Source organism: Rhodotorula paludigena, assembly GCF_050403205.1.
Source record: "Rhodotorula paludigena JCM10292 DNA, Rt_paludigena_JCM10292v1_ctg12, whole genome shotgun sequence".
Classification (NCBI taxonomy): domain Eukaryota; kingdom Fungi; phylum Basidiomycota; class Microbotryomycetes; order Sporidiobolales; family Sporidiobolaceae; genus Rhodotorula; species Rhodotorula paludigena.
The window spans coordinates 142,227-159,234 of record NW_027481446.1 but is presented as its reverse complement, the minus strand read 5'-3'; the positions used below and the strand labels follow the sequence as shown (position 1 = coordinate 159,234).

Here is a 17,008-nt window from a genome sequence, read left to right as displayed (position 1 = left end):
GAGCGGAACCATGACCAGGCCTCCACAGCAGCCTGCGTTCGACCCGCACGACTCGCCGTCCTTCCGCCGCTCGTTCGAGCGCTGGCGAGCGACCCTCTCCGCCTTCGCCGCCCCCGCCCGGCTCCGCTGCGACGACAAGGCCGCCTGGGACCAGGGTGCCATCATGCAGGGGCAGCAGCCCGACGCAGACAAGTCGGACCGCGACCGGAAACGCGATCTCGCAGACTGCAGGCGCTGCGAGAAGTGGAGGGACGAACTCGCGCGAGAGAGTGCGTCCCAGCGCTTCCTTGTGCTCCGGGAGGGCGTAGATGCGCTTCAATGGAGCCCTTAATTGAGTCAGCGGGACCCACGCTCCGGACTGACGATGCTGCCGTCCTCAGGCCCGATCGTCCGCTTCATGCTTCAGCACATCTCGCTCCTCCCGCCGGCCCCCGGGTCGACCATGCCCGCGCCCGAACAATCCGACACGCCGCACCTCCCGCTCCCCGTCACGTGCCAGCCCTGCCCGCCGACGATGGCCGGCGGGTACTCGTCCGAGCTGGGCATCCTCCTGTGCCAGAACCGCTTCATGAGCCGCGCGCACGTGGAGGACGCCCTCGCGCACGAGCTCGTCCACGCGTGGGACGAGCGCAGGTTCAAGCCGAGGGGGAAATGGGGCGAGGACCTGCGCGCGCACGCGTGCACAGAGGTGAGCCTCCGCGCCTCTTCCTCTCCGTTTGCTCCCGACTCTGGGCGAGCAGGACTGGTGCTCAGGCCAGCTCGTGCTCGCAGATCCGCGCCGAGAACTTGAGCGGCGACTGCCGGTTCGGGCGCGAGTTCACGCGGCGCAACTGGCACTTTACCAAGCAGCACCAGGCGTGCGTGCGGCGGCGCGCGATCCTCTCGGTCGCGGCCAACCCCAACTGCAAGTCCAAGGACGAGGCCGAGCGCGTCGTCAACGAGGTGTTCGAGTCGTGCTGGCCCGACACGAGGCCGTTTGATGAGGTGCGCTCGTCGTTTCGTTTCGCTTCGTGCCCGGCCCGTGCGGAGACGCTGACCTGCGCTGCACGCTCGGCAGATCTACTGAGCCCTGAACTATTGTCGTACGATTATCGCATGCGAGTTATCCCCCCTCACTTACACTCGGAACCAAGGAGAGGCTACCTGTAGGCAGAAGAGTCGGAGAGGAACGCCAGAGACGGCTTCCCTCGGGCGCTTTGCGCCCAGAGTCGCTTTGAACAGAGACCTTCAGGCCACGCTCTGTGCGGGGAAAGCACAGGAAGCTGCGATTCGAGTGCACGACGACGACCTGATGACGGCGAACGGGACGGGGACGAGGGGTCAACGGCCCCTCAGAGCGAGCTGCGAATCACGGTGTGAGTCCGAATAGTGCTATGAAAGAAACCGACGCTGTCTATGGCTCCCAGGAAGGTGGCGTAGAGGTGCACCGGCGTTGCCGTCTTCGTTCGACGTCCTTCCTGCGGGTCGCTTCCGTTCCGCATCGTCCGACTCGCAAGAATGGCGCCCGTCTTCCCCGAACTCCTCTGGGCCCAGCGCAGGCACGCTCCCTCCCCTCTGTACTCCCGCCCCGTCCACGCGGGCGTGTGATCGCCGCTGTCGTCGTCCCCGTCCTGACCCTCTGCTCTCTTTCCGTCGCCTCTTGCGCGCGCACAGCTCCGAGAGCGAGCCCGAGCGCAACGTCGTCTTCCTCACGATCAACGCGCCCGAGCTCGACCCCGACTTTTCGCTCACGGTCGACGGCACAAAGCTCGCGTTCAAGGGCCACACGCACAAGGTGTCGTCGCAGGGCTCGGCGTCGACGATCGAGCCCAAGGACTACGAGTTTGAGCTCGAGCTGTTTGACGGCGTCGAGGAGAAGAAGCGCGCCCTCACAGGCAAGAGCCTCCAGGTCGTCCTCCAGAAGCAAAAGGCCCAGCAGGAGTACTGGCCCCGCCTCGTAAAGGACAAGGGCCGCAACAACCGCATCAAGAGCAACTTTGACCTCTGGCGGGACGAGGACGAGCAGGAGGACGACGCCGACGACGCGGTGCGTCCGCCTTTCTTTCATCCCACCGGTTCCGCAGACGACGCGGGCGGAGGACGCGCCTGGCCCCTCCTTCTCCATTCAGCGCCCTTTGGTGGTTGTTAGGGCAAAGACTGACCCGCAGAGCACAACACAGGCGGACCAGTTCGGCGGCGCCGGCATGCCCGACATGGGCGGCATGGGCGGCATGGGCGGTATGGGCGGAATGGGCGGAGGGATGCCGGGAATGGGCGGGGCCGGCGGCATGGACTTTGCGTCGATGATGGGCGGCATGGGTGGCGCCGGCGGCGCGGGCGGCATGGTGCGTTCTCGGCCATCCAGCTCTCGCCGTTCTTTGACCCCGTGCATCCGCCGCGGAGCCTTGCTGACTGCTGCGCGACCCTGTGCAGGACTTTGAGAAGATGATGGAGCAGCTCAAGGCGAGCGGGATGGGCGGCGCCGACCTCGGCGGCGAGGCAGAGGGCGGCGACGACTCTTCCGACGACGACGGCGTGCGTTGGTTTTTTTCGTTCCTCTCGCTTTCTGGCTCGGAGACGGTGCTGACTGGCTTCGACGTACTTGATTGCAGCCTCCCCCTCTCGAGGAGGCATAATCGGCTCTTCTCCCTCTGGAACTCGCTCTTGAAAGGCGCCTCGAGCCATTGTACTTCGAGCCCGCCCAAGGATCCGCATACCGCAGCTAGCAGTACATGCAGAAATTAGTCGCAAAGGAACTGAATCGCACAGATCGTCTCTGGCTGACGTGGGAGCGAAGAGTCGGTCTTGTCGTCTGTCCCCGCTCCGCGCGGAAGGGAAGGCTCATCGTGCACCGCTTCCCCTCTGCCGGATTCGCTTCAACAGCCTGCATCTGTGGCAGTAGCGTTGAACGAGCTAGCTCGACCGCGCACTCGCACAGTCTCGTCGCTCTCATCGCTCTCGCTCCTTGCGTGTGCCCCGTTCGGCCCGCCCCTCGACCTCGCGCAATCCGCTCGCCCGCCTCGCAGAGCGCTCCGCCGTCTGCGATACACTCTCACTGGTACGTGAGCCTAGCCGCCGAGCACGGCTGGTCCCAGCTATGTTTCTGGAGGGAGAGGAGACGAGGATGTGACGAGGAGGACGAGCGGGAACAGAGCAGCGACGGCGCAGGCTGGTGCGAGCAGGCCCGCGGCAGCACGAGTCTGTGCGAAGCGCTCGACTGCAGGGCGTCGCACGGCTGCGTCTGCCGCAGCTGCACCGCTGCGCCAACCCCCACTTGTGCCCGCACCTCGCTCTTCTCGAGCACAATCGCGCCGTGCAGCACAGGGCCAAGCCGACTGACTCGCTCTTACATCCCACAGCACCGATCTCTGCACCCCGCGACAGTCCCGCCGCCATGAGCCGCTTCGTCCGCTCGTCGAGCTACCGACACACCTTTGGCACTCCCGCCAAGCCCGAGAACCGCTACGACAACATCAAGATCAGTGGTGCGTATTGCTGCTCTCGCGGTGCGCGCACACGCGGCTAAAGGGACTGCACACAGCGTCGGCGTGGGACACCAACCTCATCAGCGCGTCGTGCAAGTACCTCGCTGTCAACTGGCAGGCATCCGGCGGCGGCGCCTTCCTCGTCACTCCCCTCGACACGACGGGCAAGGTGCGCGCGGCGGGTCACGGCTTGAGAGCGCCGGCTGACACTCTTTGCTCCCGCAGCTCCCAGATCTCTTCCCTCTCTGCCGCGCACACACTGCCCCGGTCCTCGACACGGCCTGGTCGCCGTTTGACGATGACCTCGTCGCGTCGGTCGGCGAGGACGGCAAGCTCGCGCTCACCCGCGTCGACGGCGAGCTCCTGCACGACGCCTGGTCCGGCGACCGCAAGGACCTGCCCGACATGGAGCCGCTGTGGCGCCTCAATGCGCACGGCCGCAAGGCCGGCCACGTGCGCTTCCACCCGTCGGCGGCCAACGTGCTCGCGACGGCGAGCAACGACGTCAAGGTGTGGGACCTCGACGCGCAAAAGTCGGTCCTCCAGAGCGAGACGCACGCCGACATGGTCCAGTCGATCGACTGGGACTGGTGCGGCTCGGTGTACGCGACGACGTGCAAGGACAAGAAGCTGCGCATCTTTGACCCGCGCGCGGGCAGCGCCGCCGTCACCGTCGCCGACTCGCACTCGGGCGTAAAGGGCTCACGCGTGACGTGGCTCGGCTCGCTCGACCGCATCGTCACGACGGGCTTTTCACGCACGAGCGACCGCCAGACGTTCCTGTGGGACTCGCGCGAGCTCACAAAGGGCCCGATCAAGCAAATGAACATCGACCAGAGCTCGGGCATGCTCATGCCCTTCTTCATTCCGGGCAACAAGTGCGTTGCGTGTCGTCTCAACGGTTGGCTGGATTCGCGACTGACGTGCCGGCGATCACAGTGTCCTCTTCCTTGCTGGCAAGGGGTGCGTTTCCTTTCTCATCTCTTTGCCGTCGCAGCTGGACTGACCTGCTTTGCAGCGACGGCAACATCCGCCTGTACGAGCTCGAGAAGGACGAGCTCTTCTACCTGTGCGCACCCTCCAGCCCGGCCTCGCGAAGCATGTTTGACCTCCTCTTTCACAGCAACGATTATACGAGCCCGCACCCGCAGCGCGGCATGTGCCTCGCGCCTGCGCGCAACGTCAACGTCGACGAGACCGAGATTGCCAAGATCTACAAGGCGGTCGGCACGACGGTCGAGCCCATCTCGTTCGTCGTCCCGCGCAAGGTGCGCTTTCTCCCCTTCCCCGCTTACTTCCCCGCGCTGACCTCTTCGCCGCCGCTCAGTCCGAGTCGTTCCAAGCAGATCTCTTCCCGCCCGCGCCTGCGCCGCAGCCCGCACTGCAAGCCCGCGAGTGGTTCAGCGGCAAGGACGCGCCGCCGATCCTGCTCGACATGGAGACGCGGCAGCAGACGGCCGCGACCTCGGCGCCGCCCAAGCAGTACACGCCCGCTCCGACCCCAGCGCCCGCACCGGCACCGGTCAAGGCGCCCGAGCCGGAGAAGGCGCTGACGCCCCCTCCTCCCGCTCCTGCCGCCCGCGCCGCTTCGCCACCGCCGCCCGCCCCGCCCGCAAAGGAAGACTCGCCCGCGCCCGCAGTCCCCGCCGCCGCCGCCGCCGCGGCAGTGAACGGCTCGTCGAACGGCGGCGGTGCCGACGCGGAGGAAGTGGACGCGCTCCGCGACGAGAACAAGGCGCTGCGGGACGCGCTCGCCGAGAAGGATGCTGTCATTCGCGAGCTCGAGCTCAAGCTTGAGCGGGTGCGGAGCGCGATTGCCTAGACGAGCGACAGCCGGGGGCGGAGCGGGAGAAGGAGGAAAACAGTAGGGTTTACTTCGAAGTCGTATCTTTCGTGTGCAGGTGTCTTATGTATCGCGCACGCTCGCTGTCGCCATCGCTGTGGGGTGCGGGAGACCAGACAGACACCGCTCCTTGATTGGAAACTTGCTGTACGTGACATTGCGAGAGTTTTGCTGCGATTGATCGAAAAGACACAGAGAGACCGGCTCTTCCTCCGACCTGTCCTCCCCTCTCTTCCCCTCCTTCCTTCCCCCATCGTGCATCCCGCCCGCTTAGAGCTCGTCGTGCGAGTACGAGTCGCCGCCGCTCGACGCACCCGCGTCGGCGTAGATCTTGGCCGTGATGGGCGCGACCGCGGCCTGGAGCGCCTCGCGCTGCTCATCAAAGTCCTCGGCGCTCGCCGACGCGCCAAACTCCTCGATCCACTCCTGGCCCTTCTTGAGCTCGTCCTCGATCGTCTTCTTGTCGCTCGAGTCGAGCTTGCCCCCGAGACCCTCCTGGTCGCCGAGCTGCGACTTGAGCGAGTAGATGACTGCGCACGAGGGCGAGGTGAGCGGGCGCGTCGGATCGCCAGAGGCGAGGACAGACTACGCACAGTTCTCGTAGGCGTTGCGCGACTCGATCTTCTTCTGGAGGAGCGCGTCCTCCTCGGCGAAGCGCTCGGCGTCGGCGACCATGCGCTCAATATCCTCCGGCGAGAGGCGGCCCTTGTCGTTCTCGATCGTGACCGAGTTCGACTTGCCGGTGCCCTTGTCGGCCGCCGAGACCTTCATGATGCTGCAAGTTCGACAACGGAAAGAGTCAGGCGCCATTGGGGAAGGAGAAGAAGGCCAGAGGCAACGCACCCAGAGGCGTCAATCTCGAACGTAACCTCGATCTGGGGCACGCCGCGGGGCGCAGGGGGGATGCCGTTCTGTGCACGCGAGGTGAGTCAGACCGAGACTGCGGCACGAGCGATCGGGAGAAGCGGCACGCACGAGCTCGAACTTGCCGAGGTGGTTGTTGTCCTTGGTCATCGCTCGCTCGCCCTCGTACACCTGGATGAGGACGGTCGGCTGGTTGTCGGCCGCGGTCGAGAAGATCTGCGACTTCTTGGTCGGGATAACCGTGTTGCGCGGGATGAGCTTGGTGAAGACGCCGCCGGTCGTCTCGATGCCAAGCGTGAGCGGGCACACGTCGATGAGGACGACGTCGCCGAGGCCCTCCTCGCCCGAGAGGATACCGCCCTGGACGGCCGCGCCGTACGCGACGGCCTCGTCCGGGTTGATGCCCTTGGTCGGCTCCTTGCCGTTGAAGTACTCCTTGAGGAGCTCCTGGACCTTGGGGATGCGGGTCGAGCCACCAACGAGACTGCAGGACGCGGACCGATCAGTACGAGGCATGGCGGATGCGACATCGGAGCAAACGAGGACGCACACAATGTCGTCGACCTGCTCCTTCTTGAAGTTGGCGTCCTTGAGAACCTGCTCGACGGGCTTCATCGTCTTGCGGAACAGGTCGAGGTTGAGCTCCTCGAACTTGGCGCGCGTGAGCGTCTCGGAGAAGTCCTCGCCCTCGAAGAACGACTCGATCTCGATCTTGGTGCTCATCTGCGACGAGAGCGTGCGCTTGGCCTTCTCGGCCTCGCGCTTGAGCTTGCCCATGCTGCGGAGGTTCTTGGTGATGTCCTGGCCGTCGTGCTTGCGCTTCCACAGCTTGACGAAGTGGTCGATGACGCGGTTGTCAAAGTCCTCGCCACCGAGGTGCGTGTCACCGGCAGTCGCGAGAACCTCGAAAACGCCGTCGTCGATCGAGAGGAGCGAAACGTCGAACGTGCCGCCACCGAGGTCGTAGACGATGATGTTGCGCTCGCCACCGGTCTTGTCGAGGCCGTAGGCGATAGCGGCGGCGGTCGGCTCGTTGACGACACGGAGGACGTTGAGACCAGCGATCGTGCCGGCGTCCTTGGTCGCCTGGCGCTGAGCGTCGTTGAAGCTGCAGATGATGCCGGAGTTAGTTCGCGCTCGGGGAACAAGGAGCGAGAGTCGGAAAAGGCCACGCACTAAGCGGGGACGGTGACGACGGCGTGGGTAACCTTGTTACCGAGGTAGGTCTCGGCGGTCTCCTTCATCTTGCCGAGGATCATGGCCGAAACCTCCTCAGCGGTGAACGTCTTGGACTTGTCGCCGACCTTGACCTCGATGACGGGCTGGCTCATCGAGCCCTTCTTGACCTTGAACGGGTAGTGCTTCATGTCGCGCTGCACCTCGGCGTCGTCGAAGCGACGGCCGATCAAGCGCTTGGCGTCAAAGATGGTGTTGGTCGGGTTGGCCGGGGCCTGGTTCTTTGCGGCGTCGCCGACGAGGCGCTCGCCCTGACCGGGAGTGAAGGCGACGTAGGACGGGGTGATACGGTTGCCCTGGTCGTTGGCGATGATCTCGACACGGCCATTGCGCTGGACGCTGGGAGCGGCGAAAGCAGGGAAAGTCAGCTTCACGTGCTACGTCGAGCAAGATCGGGTGCAGAAGCTCTCGGCAGCGAGAACCGTTGGGGCTTGTGCGGATGGCGGTGCACATCCCTGAGCTGCCACAGTAGACCGTGCAACCCTCCACCAGTAGTTTCCGCAGCGTCGTGGCGCAGTCACACAGAGGAAGCGAGTAGCGCTACTCACCCGACGCAAGAGTAGGTCGTTCCCAAGTCGATACCGATCTGTCGTGCGCGTCACAGCGTCAGTGATAGATGCAGGCAACTTTCTGTGCGAATGGGCGGGACTCACGACTGTGCCGTACTGCAGGGCAACAAGGTCACCACGTCGACGTGGAGCAGCGGCGGCGGAGTGCAGGCGAGCGTCGGAGGTAGGTCCGGGGGTGGTCAGGAGGTGCAGAAGGTGTGGATCGAGGTCAGCACGAGGTCCACGGCTCGCAGGACAAGTGCGGCGAGCTGGACGCACCTCCTCCTTCTGAGCAGATGCGGGCGACGAGAGGGCCAGAAGCGCGACGAGCGCGAAGAGGCAGGCTGCGAGAGCCGAGCGGGTGGACGGTGCCATGGCGGGCACTGGCGTCTAGTCTCTGGGTCTGGAGAGGAAGAGGGAGAGAGACAAAGGAGAGAGCGGCGCAGGGAGCGAGACGCGTCGAGGTGGAAGGACAAGGAAACGTTCGCCACGCCGCTCTCGTCCCGCCCGGGCCACTCGTGCAGACGTGGCTCTGCTTCAGTGCTCTCTCCGAACGATCCAGCAGCTTCCGCACCGCTCCCGTAGACTCCGCCTTCGCTCGTCGTTCCCCTCGTTCACGTCCACCCACGTGCCATGGCGAGGCCGTCTCTGCGTCTCTGGTGCTCGGTGGAACGTTCCGGCTCGCTCCTACGAGGCTCTTGTATGCTGGCAGAGGTTCCAGCAGATCGCAGCGCGCGAGCATGCATCTCTGCGCCTTGTCGCTTTGCCGCTGGCCTTCTCAACTGGACTTTACCGCTCAACTAGACCAGGTCCGCGGTCGACGCCTTGTACAAGGAAGAACACTCTTGCGCACGCTGCGCAAAGAAGGAGAGAGGCGCAAACAAGTCGACGAGAGTCCGTCAACCCAACCCTTCTCATCGTCAAGCCGACTTTTCCGCGTCGCTTCCAACAGATGGCTCGGCCCTCCGATTGGCTGCTGTGACAGACGAATTTGCAAGTGCTACTCTCAATGCCGTCGGTGCGTACCGCTTCCCGCTGCATGCTCAAGCCAACGACAATCGGCGAAGTGGTCAGGCGAACGAGTCCAGACGTGTTTCTCGACTGCCGTCAGCCGAGAAAGGGGCAGTGGCGCAGCGACCACGAGCAGCTCTGGATACGGCCAGGGTGGCGCGCTCGGCAAGTCAAAGGGATGTGATTGCTTCGCATTGACTGTTGCCCGTAACAGCCGAGGTCGCGCGTTCTTCTCGTCGGAACCTCGTCTTTCCAGACGCATTCTCGGCAGCAACCGTGACAACTCGGCCAATATGACGCCCCCGTCACTTGTCCTACCGGTCTTTCGCAGGCATGGTCGCGGCCGCCGAGCGCTTTGTGGAGGAGGATGCGCTCCTGCTAAAGACGATCGAGCCTCAAAATGCATCCGAGAATCGTGTGTAGCCGTCCTCGCCTCTTGACTCCCCGACCTGGCCGCTCACCTCGCCCTCATGCGCAGTCATCTACTCGCTCAAGTCGCAGCTTAACAGCCGAGGTCGCGCGTTCTTCTCGTCGGAACCTCGTCTTTCCAGACGCATTCTCGGCAGCAACCGTGACAACTCGGCCAATATGACGCCCCCGTCACTTGTCCTACCGGTCTTTCACAGGCATGGTCGCGGCCGCCGAGCGCTTTGTGGAGGACGCGCTCCTCCAGAAGAAGATCGAGTCGCGCAATGCCTACGAGAACTGTGCGTAGCCCTTCTTCGCATCCGGTGATCCGACGCGGCCACTCACCTCTCGCTCGTGCGCAGTCATCTACTCGCTCCAGTCGCAGCTCGGCGACCAGGAGGGTCTCGGGGGCAAGCTCGACTCGAGCGACAAGAAGACGATCGAGGACGAGCTCAAGAAGGGCCAGGAGTGGATCGAGGAGTTTGGCGCGTCGGCGAGCGCCTAGGACTTTGACGAGCAGCGCGAGGCGCTCCAGGCCGCCGTCGCGCCCATCACGGCCAAGATCTACGCCGACGCGGGTGCGTCGAGCGGTGGCGACTCGTACTCGCACGACGAGCTCTAAGCGGGCGGGATGCACAAAGGGCGAAGGGAAGAGGCGGCGACAGGGGAGGACAGGTCGGAGGAAGAGCCGGTCTCTATGTGTCTTTCGATCATTTGCAGCAAAACTCTCGCAATGTCCCGTTTTCCGATCAAGGAGAGGTGTCCGTCTGGTCTTCCATCCCTGGGCGATAGCGACAGCGAGCGAGCGCGATACAGAAGACATCTGCACACGAAAGATACCTTCCCTCCTGTTTTCTCCTTCTCCCGTCCCGCACCTGACTCCCGCTCGTCTAGTCGACCCGCTTCGCACCCGCTCGAGCTTGAGCTCGAGCTCGTGGATGACGGCGTCCTTCTCGGCGAGCGCGTCCCGCAGCGCCTTGTTCTCGTCGCGGAGCGCTTCAACTTCCTCCGCATCGGCACCGCCGCCGTCTCACGAGCCCTCACTGCTGAGACGACGGAGCTTGCGATCGCGGGCGGGTCCTCCATGCCGAGTGGGGCAGCGGCGGTTGGAAGCAGACCCTCCGCGGCACCTTTCGCGAGCGGAGCGCAGTTTGTCCATGCCAGACGCAGAAGCGGGAAGCCTCGAGTAGCCGAAGGACAGCACAGGACGCATTGACGTACGGACTTGGTACGGACCGCTCGAGGCAGCACCGCCTCGAAACGCAGTCGAAACCATTCTCGTCCCCCTCCTCGCAGCGACGCCGACAAATGGGTGGCCCTGCATGCAGTGACCCTCAAAGACTGCTTGCGCAACCGAGGTGGTGCGCACTGTGACAGCGGCGGATAACCCACTTGGCGAACGGAGATGCGGTGCGCGACACCCTTCGGAAAGCAGGATAGCGCACCCGGGCGGAGGACAAGGTTCAAGCGCGCGATGAGCATGTCATGGTCCGCATTCGGCATGCTGACTCTCTTGCTGTCGGTCTGCCGGCAATGAGCGTCCTGGCCCCCATTCAAGCTCTTCGTACTGGCGAGACAAACTCCAGAAGCGAAGACATCGAGAACCCGGTAGCTCTGATTGTGATGAGCGTGAAAGCAAGACGTTGGCCGTCTTGAGGGACGCCTTGAGTGAGCAAGTAAGAAACAATAGCGCGCTGTCAGGTGCACGCAAGCAGAAGCAAGCGCGGAAGAAGCGAGCGAGGTGACGCGGGCCGGCGAGCCACGCGACCGGCCAAACGAGCCGACGAGTCCCGCGCGAGGGTCGTCGGACCGCTGTGGTCCGGCGCGAGGGTCCGCATGCGCGGCAAGTCGAGGGCTTTCCAAGGTGGAGCGGTGGACGCAGAGGAGCTAGAGCTCGCAAACGGGGAAAAGCGGGGGCCAGAGATCGCTGTGAAAGCGCAAGGAGCTCCGCGAAAAGAAGAACCGGGGGTTCGGGGAGGAGAGCCAGAGAGCGGCGGTGAAGTCACATGCTGCGACGGCCGGTGCGACGACCCAGCCGCCCTTCGACGCAGCTCTGGCCTTGTTCATCAGACCATCGCGGTGCAGAGTTTGCACCTGCGCTTGAACGAACAAAGGCAACGCGCCCGCCCACCGTCGGCCCAATTCCACCACGGTCGCCGTCCCTCGCGCAGAGTCGAGACACGCGCGCCCCCGCAGTCGCCCCCCGCCTTTCTGCTCCGCGCTTCCTCGCCTCGCCCCTCGCCTGCGCTTCAAGCCTGCGCTCTGCTGCAGCAGCCAGCTAGACTCCGACACTCGCTAGCGACTCACCTAGGACAGCGCCTCGGCGGCCGCACCACGCCACCGCGACCGCTCACGGCTTTCCGCTTTCGTCGTCCGGCCCAAACCCGTCGGCCTCTCCTCTCCTTCAGCGCTTTCCCGCTCGTCGGCGCCCGCGCGAGGGCAGTGCGCGCAGATGCACGCCACGCTCCCGACTCACGTGCTCGCGCTCGCGCCAGACTCGCTCGCGAGCCTGGGGCAGCTCGACAACGACTCCCTCAGCGAGCTCTGGGCCGGTGAGTGCCGGCTTTCTCGCACAGCCCGATCGCCGCCCCTTGCTGACGCAGGCACTCGCGCATGCAGTTTTCACGCGCTGCAAGGACAGTCTGCAGAACGGGCGCCGCCTCGAGAACCTCTCGTGGCGCCTCTGGTTCGACTCGGCCCGGCGCGACGGACAGGGCGAGCACAGCCTCGCTCGCGAGGGCGACGCAGGGGCACCGACGCCCCAGGAGATTCAGGACAAGGTCGCTGCAGACGGTTGGAGTGATCCAGAGTGGGAGGAGACGTCTGACAGCGACTCGGACGACGAGCTGCACCACGACGATCGGACGGGGCATGAGCCCGCCTCGCCCGCTGTCGCTGAGCCTGCACTGGCCAACGCGACTGCGGCATCCCCGCCTGGGCCTGCACGGGGTCGCACTCAGTCGGTGCCCGCAGCGCCGGGCGCGGGTGCGGGCGGCACGGCGGCGCGACCACCGCTCGGGCGGCGAGGCTTCTCGCGCGAGTGGAAGGCGCCGCCTGTGATCAGCGGCGGGTCGCTCCAGCGCATGATTGCCGATCTTCAGCGCCTCCCCGACATTCCCGCCCCTGGCAAGGCGCGCAGTCTGCACGAGGTGCCCACGCCCTCGCTCGCGAAACCGCCACTCGGCTCTCGCGGTTCCAGCGCGCCGGACAACTTGAACGCCGCGGTGCTGCATGCGTCTGCACCATCGTCGCCGACGGGCCAGTCGGACGCGCGTTCGGGCTCCTCTCTCTCGCGTCGTACCACTCCGACCGCCTCCCCTTCCATGTCCCGATCTGCCTCGTCTCCCGCACACGGCCTCGTCACCGCAGCAGCTGAGGAGCCTGCTGCCGTCGCACCTCCACCTCTGGCGCGGAGGCTGCCGTCGAACCTCGCCATGTCGGCGATGCCCTCGACTGCCTCGCTCAACCGCCGATCCCGCCCTTCTTCGCCTTGTCCCTCGCCGCCCACGCCCGACGAGCCGGCAGTGACGATGACCCCGTCAGAGACGGCCATGCTGGCGCTCTCTGCTTCGCGGAATCGCAGCGATGCCAACTTGACTCGCCGCGCACAGAGCACGGCCGAGCTGGCTTCGTCGTTCAAGCCGCAGAGCTACGTCAAAGGCTTCGAGCCGTCTCCGTCGTCGCTCGAGACGCGACCCGGGCCGGGCGCAATCGCTCCGCCGCCTACGCCGATGGCAAACACCGCCTCGCTCGCCGCGAGTCCGCCTCGACCGTCCGCCTCGTCTCGCAACGGCCCCTCGACCGCCACCCCTCTCAAGGTTCCGCCTCCCGCCGCTGCCGCGCCTACACCCGGACCTTCCGCCTTCCAGCGCGGGCCGAAGGCGCCGGGCACGGGCAAGAAGATCTTCTTCATCTCGAGCCCCGAGTCGGACGAGGACCACTCGAGCCGCTCGCGCGAGTCGCGCGGCATGAAGGTCGTCGTCACGCCGCCTTCGGCAAACAAGCCGCGCTCGCCGCGCTCGTTCCCGCGCGCTTCGCCGCAGCGGCCCGGCGACGTCAAGGGCAAGCAGCCGGTGGTGCAGCTCGCTTCGGCAGACGCAGACGACGATGACGACGACGAGTGGGACTCGGACTCGGACGACGACTCGTCCGGCTGGGGCTCGGAATACTCGACCGAGTCGGACATTGGGCGCAACTCGGCTGCGAACGGGCCTGGCGGTCGGCGAGCGGGCGCGGACCAGCAGTCGGCGCTCTTCGCCAAGCGGCCGGCGGGCGAGCTGCAGCGCACGGCGTCGACGGCGACGATGGGTGGGCCGGGCGAGCTCACCCGCCGTCCACCTGGCCTCCTGTCGCAGCTGTTCCACCCGGACCAGTTTGTCGACGACTCGGACCGCGCGCGCTCGTCGGTCGATGTCATGCGCCGGAACCATAAGAGCATGTCGGCGCTGCCGACACTCAGCCAGCTGCACGCGTCGAAGTCGACCGGCGCGCTCGACAAGGGACGCGCGCCCGGTCCGCAGCGCAGTAAGAGCTTCTTGCGCGGCAAACCCGACCACGTCGAGCTCGAGTCCAGCTCGGAGGAAGAGGGCGACGAAAAAGCTGCACCGACGCCTGGGACGGGCGGCGGGTCGTCGGAGTACGAGGACGTCGACGACGACGCGGAGGCGCAGCAGGCCGCCGCGGCCGCACTCGCGCGCCGGCAGCGCGAGCTCGAGGAGGCCGCCGTCCTCGCTCCGCCGCAGACACCGCGCACGACGCGCCGCGCCATGCTCGCGACCGAGCTGAGCGAGTCGCTTCGCCGCAACCTCCTATGGGAGCGCCAAATGCGCAATCGCGTCATGGGTGGCGCTGCGCCCCGCCGTCCGGTCATCCCCGGTCAGCCGCTGCCGCAGCGGCCCGCTTCGTCGACGCAGCTGGCGCCGCCGCCTCCGCCGCCGCCTTCTGCCCCACCTGCCGTTTCAGCGCACGTCACGGGCGAAGTCGGCACTCGTGCGCCGCACCCCTCGCCTGCGACGCGGCATTCGCCGCCTATCGCGTCGCGCCCGCCCGCGCACCACCACCACTCGGGCCAGCCAGCTGTGCCGGACCACGGCGAGCGGCATCCGGGCACTGCAGCGCTTCCGCGGCGGCACACGACGGGCACGGGTCTGTACCTCCAGGCGCAGCTCGGCGGCAACTTTGCTTCGGCGCGCAGGCCCGAGACCGACTCGGAGCTAAGCCAGAGCAGCGACGACGAGGACGACGGCGACGAGCCTGCCGACTCGTATGGCGCTGCGATGGTCCAGCGCGTTTGGTGATCCTCTTCGCGGTTCCTTCACGTCCAATTGCCCTTCAATCTGATTTTGCTATCCCTCCTCATCGTGTCTTCGCCGGTTCCCTTTGCTCGTTTCCTCCTCGTGTCGTTCTTTTGCCTTCGCCGTTACTCTGCCGTGGCACCGTGTCCTCCTTATCTACCTGTTGTTTTTAACTAGTGAATTTCGCCCGCCGCACGATCTTCTGCACACTCGCATGCGCACACTGCAATACTCGCAACGCACGCAATCAGGTCGTCGACGATCCTAGAGATACAGGAAGCTGCGGCGCTGAATAGGGCTACAAGGGCGTGTACACAAGGGCGTGTACACAAGGGCGTTTACTACAACTTCGCGATGCATGTGATCGCGCCGCATGGTCAGGTCTTCAGCGAGTCGGTAGACGCAGACGGCTCCTCGCTGTCGTCCACGCCCGCCTCCACCTCATGCTCGACAAGGACGGTGATGGTCACTGCGCCCGGGTCTCTTTCTGTTCCTTCGCGCTCGGGCGCAAGCGCGCCTGCCAGTGGTGGCAGCGAAATCGAACGCCAGTCCTCGCGACCCGCGCCGCCGAGCCCGTCATCGTTCCCGTGGAGGCTCGTCTCTGTCCCGCGGCGCGTCGCCGCGAACGCCGGCCCGCCCGCGCCGGACCCGCCGCTGATGTCGCTGCGCCACAGCGCCGGGTCGTCGGCGTCGTCGAGCTTGTCGCCGGCGCGCGAGCGGGAGAAGACGCGCGAGCGAGAGGGCTCGGCGCCGGGGTGTACAGTGTCGCGGAGCACGACAGAGTGCGGGCCGCTGCTGCCTGTGCTGTGCCGGAACTTGTCGCGTTGAATCAAGCCTGCGAGACGAAAGACGTTGTCAGGGTTGCGGGCCGGCGAGTATCAGACGTGACTGGCACAAGGTCGCACTTGTGCAAATGCAGATGCCACTCGCGGGTCCGATGAGCGAGCACATGACGTCGAAGATCTGTCGCAAGGGATCAGTCCGTATCTGCTAGATTCAAACCGCAGACCTGCGCTGCGAACGCACGTCGTAGCCGATAACGTTGTCGGTGATAAAGCCGTAGGTGACGCCGACGGTACCTATAAGAGCGCAGAAGCCTATGATACTTCCACAATGAGCTGCGCTGAGCTGTCGCGATGACCCTGCGGGAAGACGTACAGCTGAAGAGCGAAGTCTGGAGCGCGAGAAGCGTAAAGCGCGCGATAGCAGGCGATGTGACGACGCGGTCGCGTCGCTTCCACACGAGCTCGTATACGAGCACGCCACCGCACCAGAAAAGGTACGAGGCTGTCAACTGTGTGCTGGCGAGAAGGTGAGACCGGCGAGGACCGTGATGCGGTGACAAGACTTGCCCACATGCCCTGAGGAGAGGCCAAGGAGAGGCTGAGATCAGCCATCAGGCCACGTTCTCACTGTGATGGCGCACTCACTGCCATGATCCAATTGAGGATCTGCCAAAAGAGCAGTGTTCAGTAAAGGCGAGGTGCCCAGTGGTGAGGAGAAAGCCCACGTCGTCCAGTTCGACAGCCTTGCCCCGATACTGTTGCACGCCCTTGACATTGGAGCCGACGAATGCCGCCACAGCGCCAATGATAAGAACGACCGGCGGAATGCGGGCCAGCGGAGACTGGCTGACCTGCGGGCACGCTTCGTCAGTCTTCCCTTGCCGACGGGCGCGACGATACAGGGCTTGCCTTGAAGATCCGCCAAATCCAGAAAGTCAGACACACTTGGTTCAACTGCCGGCGAAAGATCAGCTTGATCGTTCGTATGCCGGGCAGAAGACGAAGATCACGCACCGCGAGGAGCACCCAGATCCGGACAATCCCAGCAACCGGCCTGTCCCTCGGATTCAACATGCCGCCGGCGAGTATAGCTTTACTCTGGTAAATGCCCAGATACTAATGCACGCGGGAAAGCCGACATGAGCTGCACGACATGGGAGAAAGGGTGACGAAGACCACGTACCGAGGCATCGACGATAACGGCGGCGGCGCCAAGGACCACTAGGCAAGCCACGAACGCCTGCAGCGCGAGCCTGTCTCCCTTGCGCCCGCCAGCGAGGACAAAGTAGTGAATAGCGAGCACTAGGAAGACTCCCTGGGAACGTATCGACGAGTTAGCTGTACCGACCTTGCGGACAGAGCCGTGCCGCAATACGATCGTTCAGCACATACGTAGAAGATGCTGTTCAGCGTGTTCCGTGCCACATTGACGCCCGCCTGCCTCAGAGTGAGCGACAGCAGGACAGACGCTGGCGGCGTGCCTTGCGCCATCGAGTACAGCTTTCGAGCGCCAACGCGGGCCCAGCGAGACGCAATGGCTGCACAGAGCTGTCCA

The 17,008-nt window shown here is 65.2% G+C and overlaps 7 protein-coding genes across 7 annotated transcripts; 5 read left to right on the top strand and 2 right to left on the bottom strand.

Annotated features, from left to right (window-relative positions):
- Window positions 1-10: 10 nt before the first annotated feature.
- On the top strand, window positions 11-1,066 carry ATP23 (putative metalloprotease; the record flags this gene model as incomplete). The annotated part of the gene is made up of 4 exons (XM_076647962.1): window positions 11-269; window positions 381-688; window positions 772-984; window positions 1,058-1,066. The coding sequence occupies 4 exons, from the start codon at window positions 11-13 to the stop codon at window positions 1,064-1,066; spliced, it is 789 nt and encodes a 262-aa protein (XP_076506471.1).
- Window positions 1,067-1,497: 431 nt separating this feature from the next.
- On the top strand, window positions 1,498-2,615 carry SBA1 (Hsp90 cochaperone SBA1; the record flags this gene model as incomplete). The annotated part of the gene is made up of 5 exons (XM_076647961.1): window positions 1,498-1,583; window positions 1,654-2,026; window positions 2,160-2,324; window positions 2,413-2,514; window positions 2,592-2,615. The coding sequence occupies 5 exons, from the start codon at window positions 1,498-1,500 to the stop codon at window positions 2,613-2,615; spliced, it is 750 nt and encodes a 249-aa protein (XP_076506470.1).
- A 758-nt stretch (window positions 2,616-3,373) lies between these two features.
- On the top strand, window positions 3,374-5,286 carry JCM10292_001103 (uncharacterized protein; the record flags this gene model as incomplete). The annotated part of the gene is made up of 7 exons (XM_076647960.1): window positions 3,374-3,464; window positions 3,521-3,633; window positions 3,690-4,342; window positions 4,404-4,427; window positions 4,483-4,533; window positions 4,588-4,732; window positions 4,792-5,286. 7 exons carry the CDS (start codon window positions 3,374-3,376, stop codon window positions 5,284-5,286), a joined length of 1,572 nt encoding a protein of 523 aa, XP_076506469.1.
- A 291-nt stretch (window positions 5,287-5,577) lies between these two features.
- On the bottom strand, window positions 5,578-8,330 carry KAR2 (Hsp70 family ATPase KAR2; the record flags this gene model as incomplete). Its single annotated transcript, XM_076647959.1, has 9 exons — window positions 5,578-5,837; window positions 5,901-6,082; window positions 6,151-6,218; window positions 6,283-6,655; window positions 6,722-7,279; window positions 7,348-7,746; window positions 7,956-7,993; window positions 8,061-8,072; window positions 8,235-8,330. The coding sequence occupies 9 exons, from the start codon at window positions 8,328-8,330 to the stop codon at window positions 5,578-5,580; spliced, it is 1,986 nt and encodes a 661-aa protein (XP_076506468.1).
- Window positions 8,331-9,299: 969 nt separating this feature from the next.
- On the top strand, window positions 9,300-9,879 carry JCM10292_001101 (uncharacterized protein; the record flags this gene model as incomplete). Its single annotated transcript, XM_076647958.1, has 4 exons — window positions 9,300-9,381; window positions 9,445-9,537; window positions 9,593-9,673; window positions 9,737-9,879. 4 exons carry the CDS (start codon window positions 9,300-9,302, stop codon window positions 9,877-9,879), a joined length of 399 nt encoding a protein of 132 aa, XP_076506467.1.
- A 1,947-nt stretch (window positions 9,880-11,826) lies between these two features.
- JCM10292_001100 (uncharacterized protein) lies at window positions 11,827-14,671 on the top strand (the record flags this gene model as incomplete). Its single annotated transcript, XM_076647957.1, has 2 exons — window positions 11,827-11,926; window positions 11,994-14,671. 2 exons carry the CDS (start codon window positions 11,827-11,829, stop codon window positions 14,669-14,671), a joined length of 2,778 nt encoding a protein of 925 aa, XP_076506466.1.
- A 374-nt stretch (window positions 14,672-15,045) lies between these two features.
- JCM10292_001099 (uncharacterized protein) lies at window positions 15,046-16,944 on the bottom strand (the record flags this gene model as incomplete). The annotated part of the gene is made up of 10 exons (XM_076647956.1): window positions 15,046-15,503; window positions 15,574-15,631; window positions 15,695-15,747; window positions 15,827-15,962; window positions 16,099-16,119; window positions 16,179-16,304; window positions 16,399-16,407; window positions 16,468-16,569; window positions 16,637-16,768; window positions 16,846-16,944. 10 exons carry the CDS (start codon window positions 16,942-16,944, stop codon window positions 15,046-15,048), a joined length of 1,194 nt encoding a protein of 397 aa, XP_076506465.1.
- Between the last annotated feature and the right edge of the window lie 64 nt (window positions 16,945-17,008).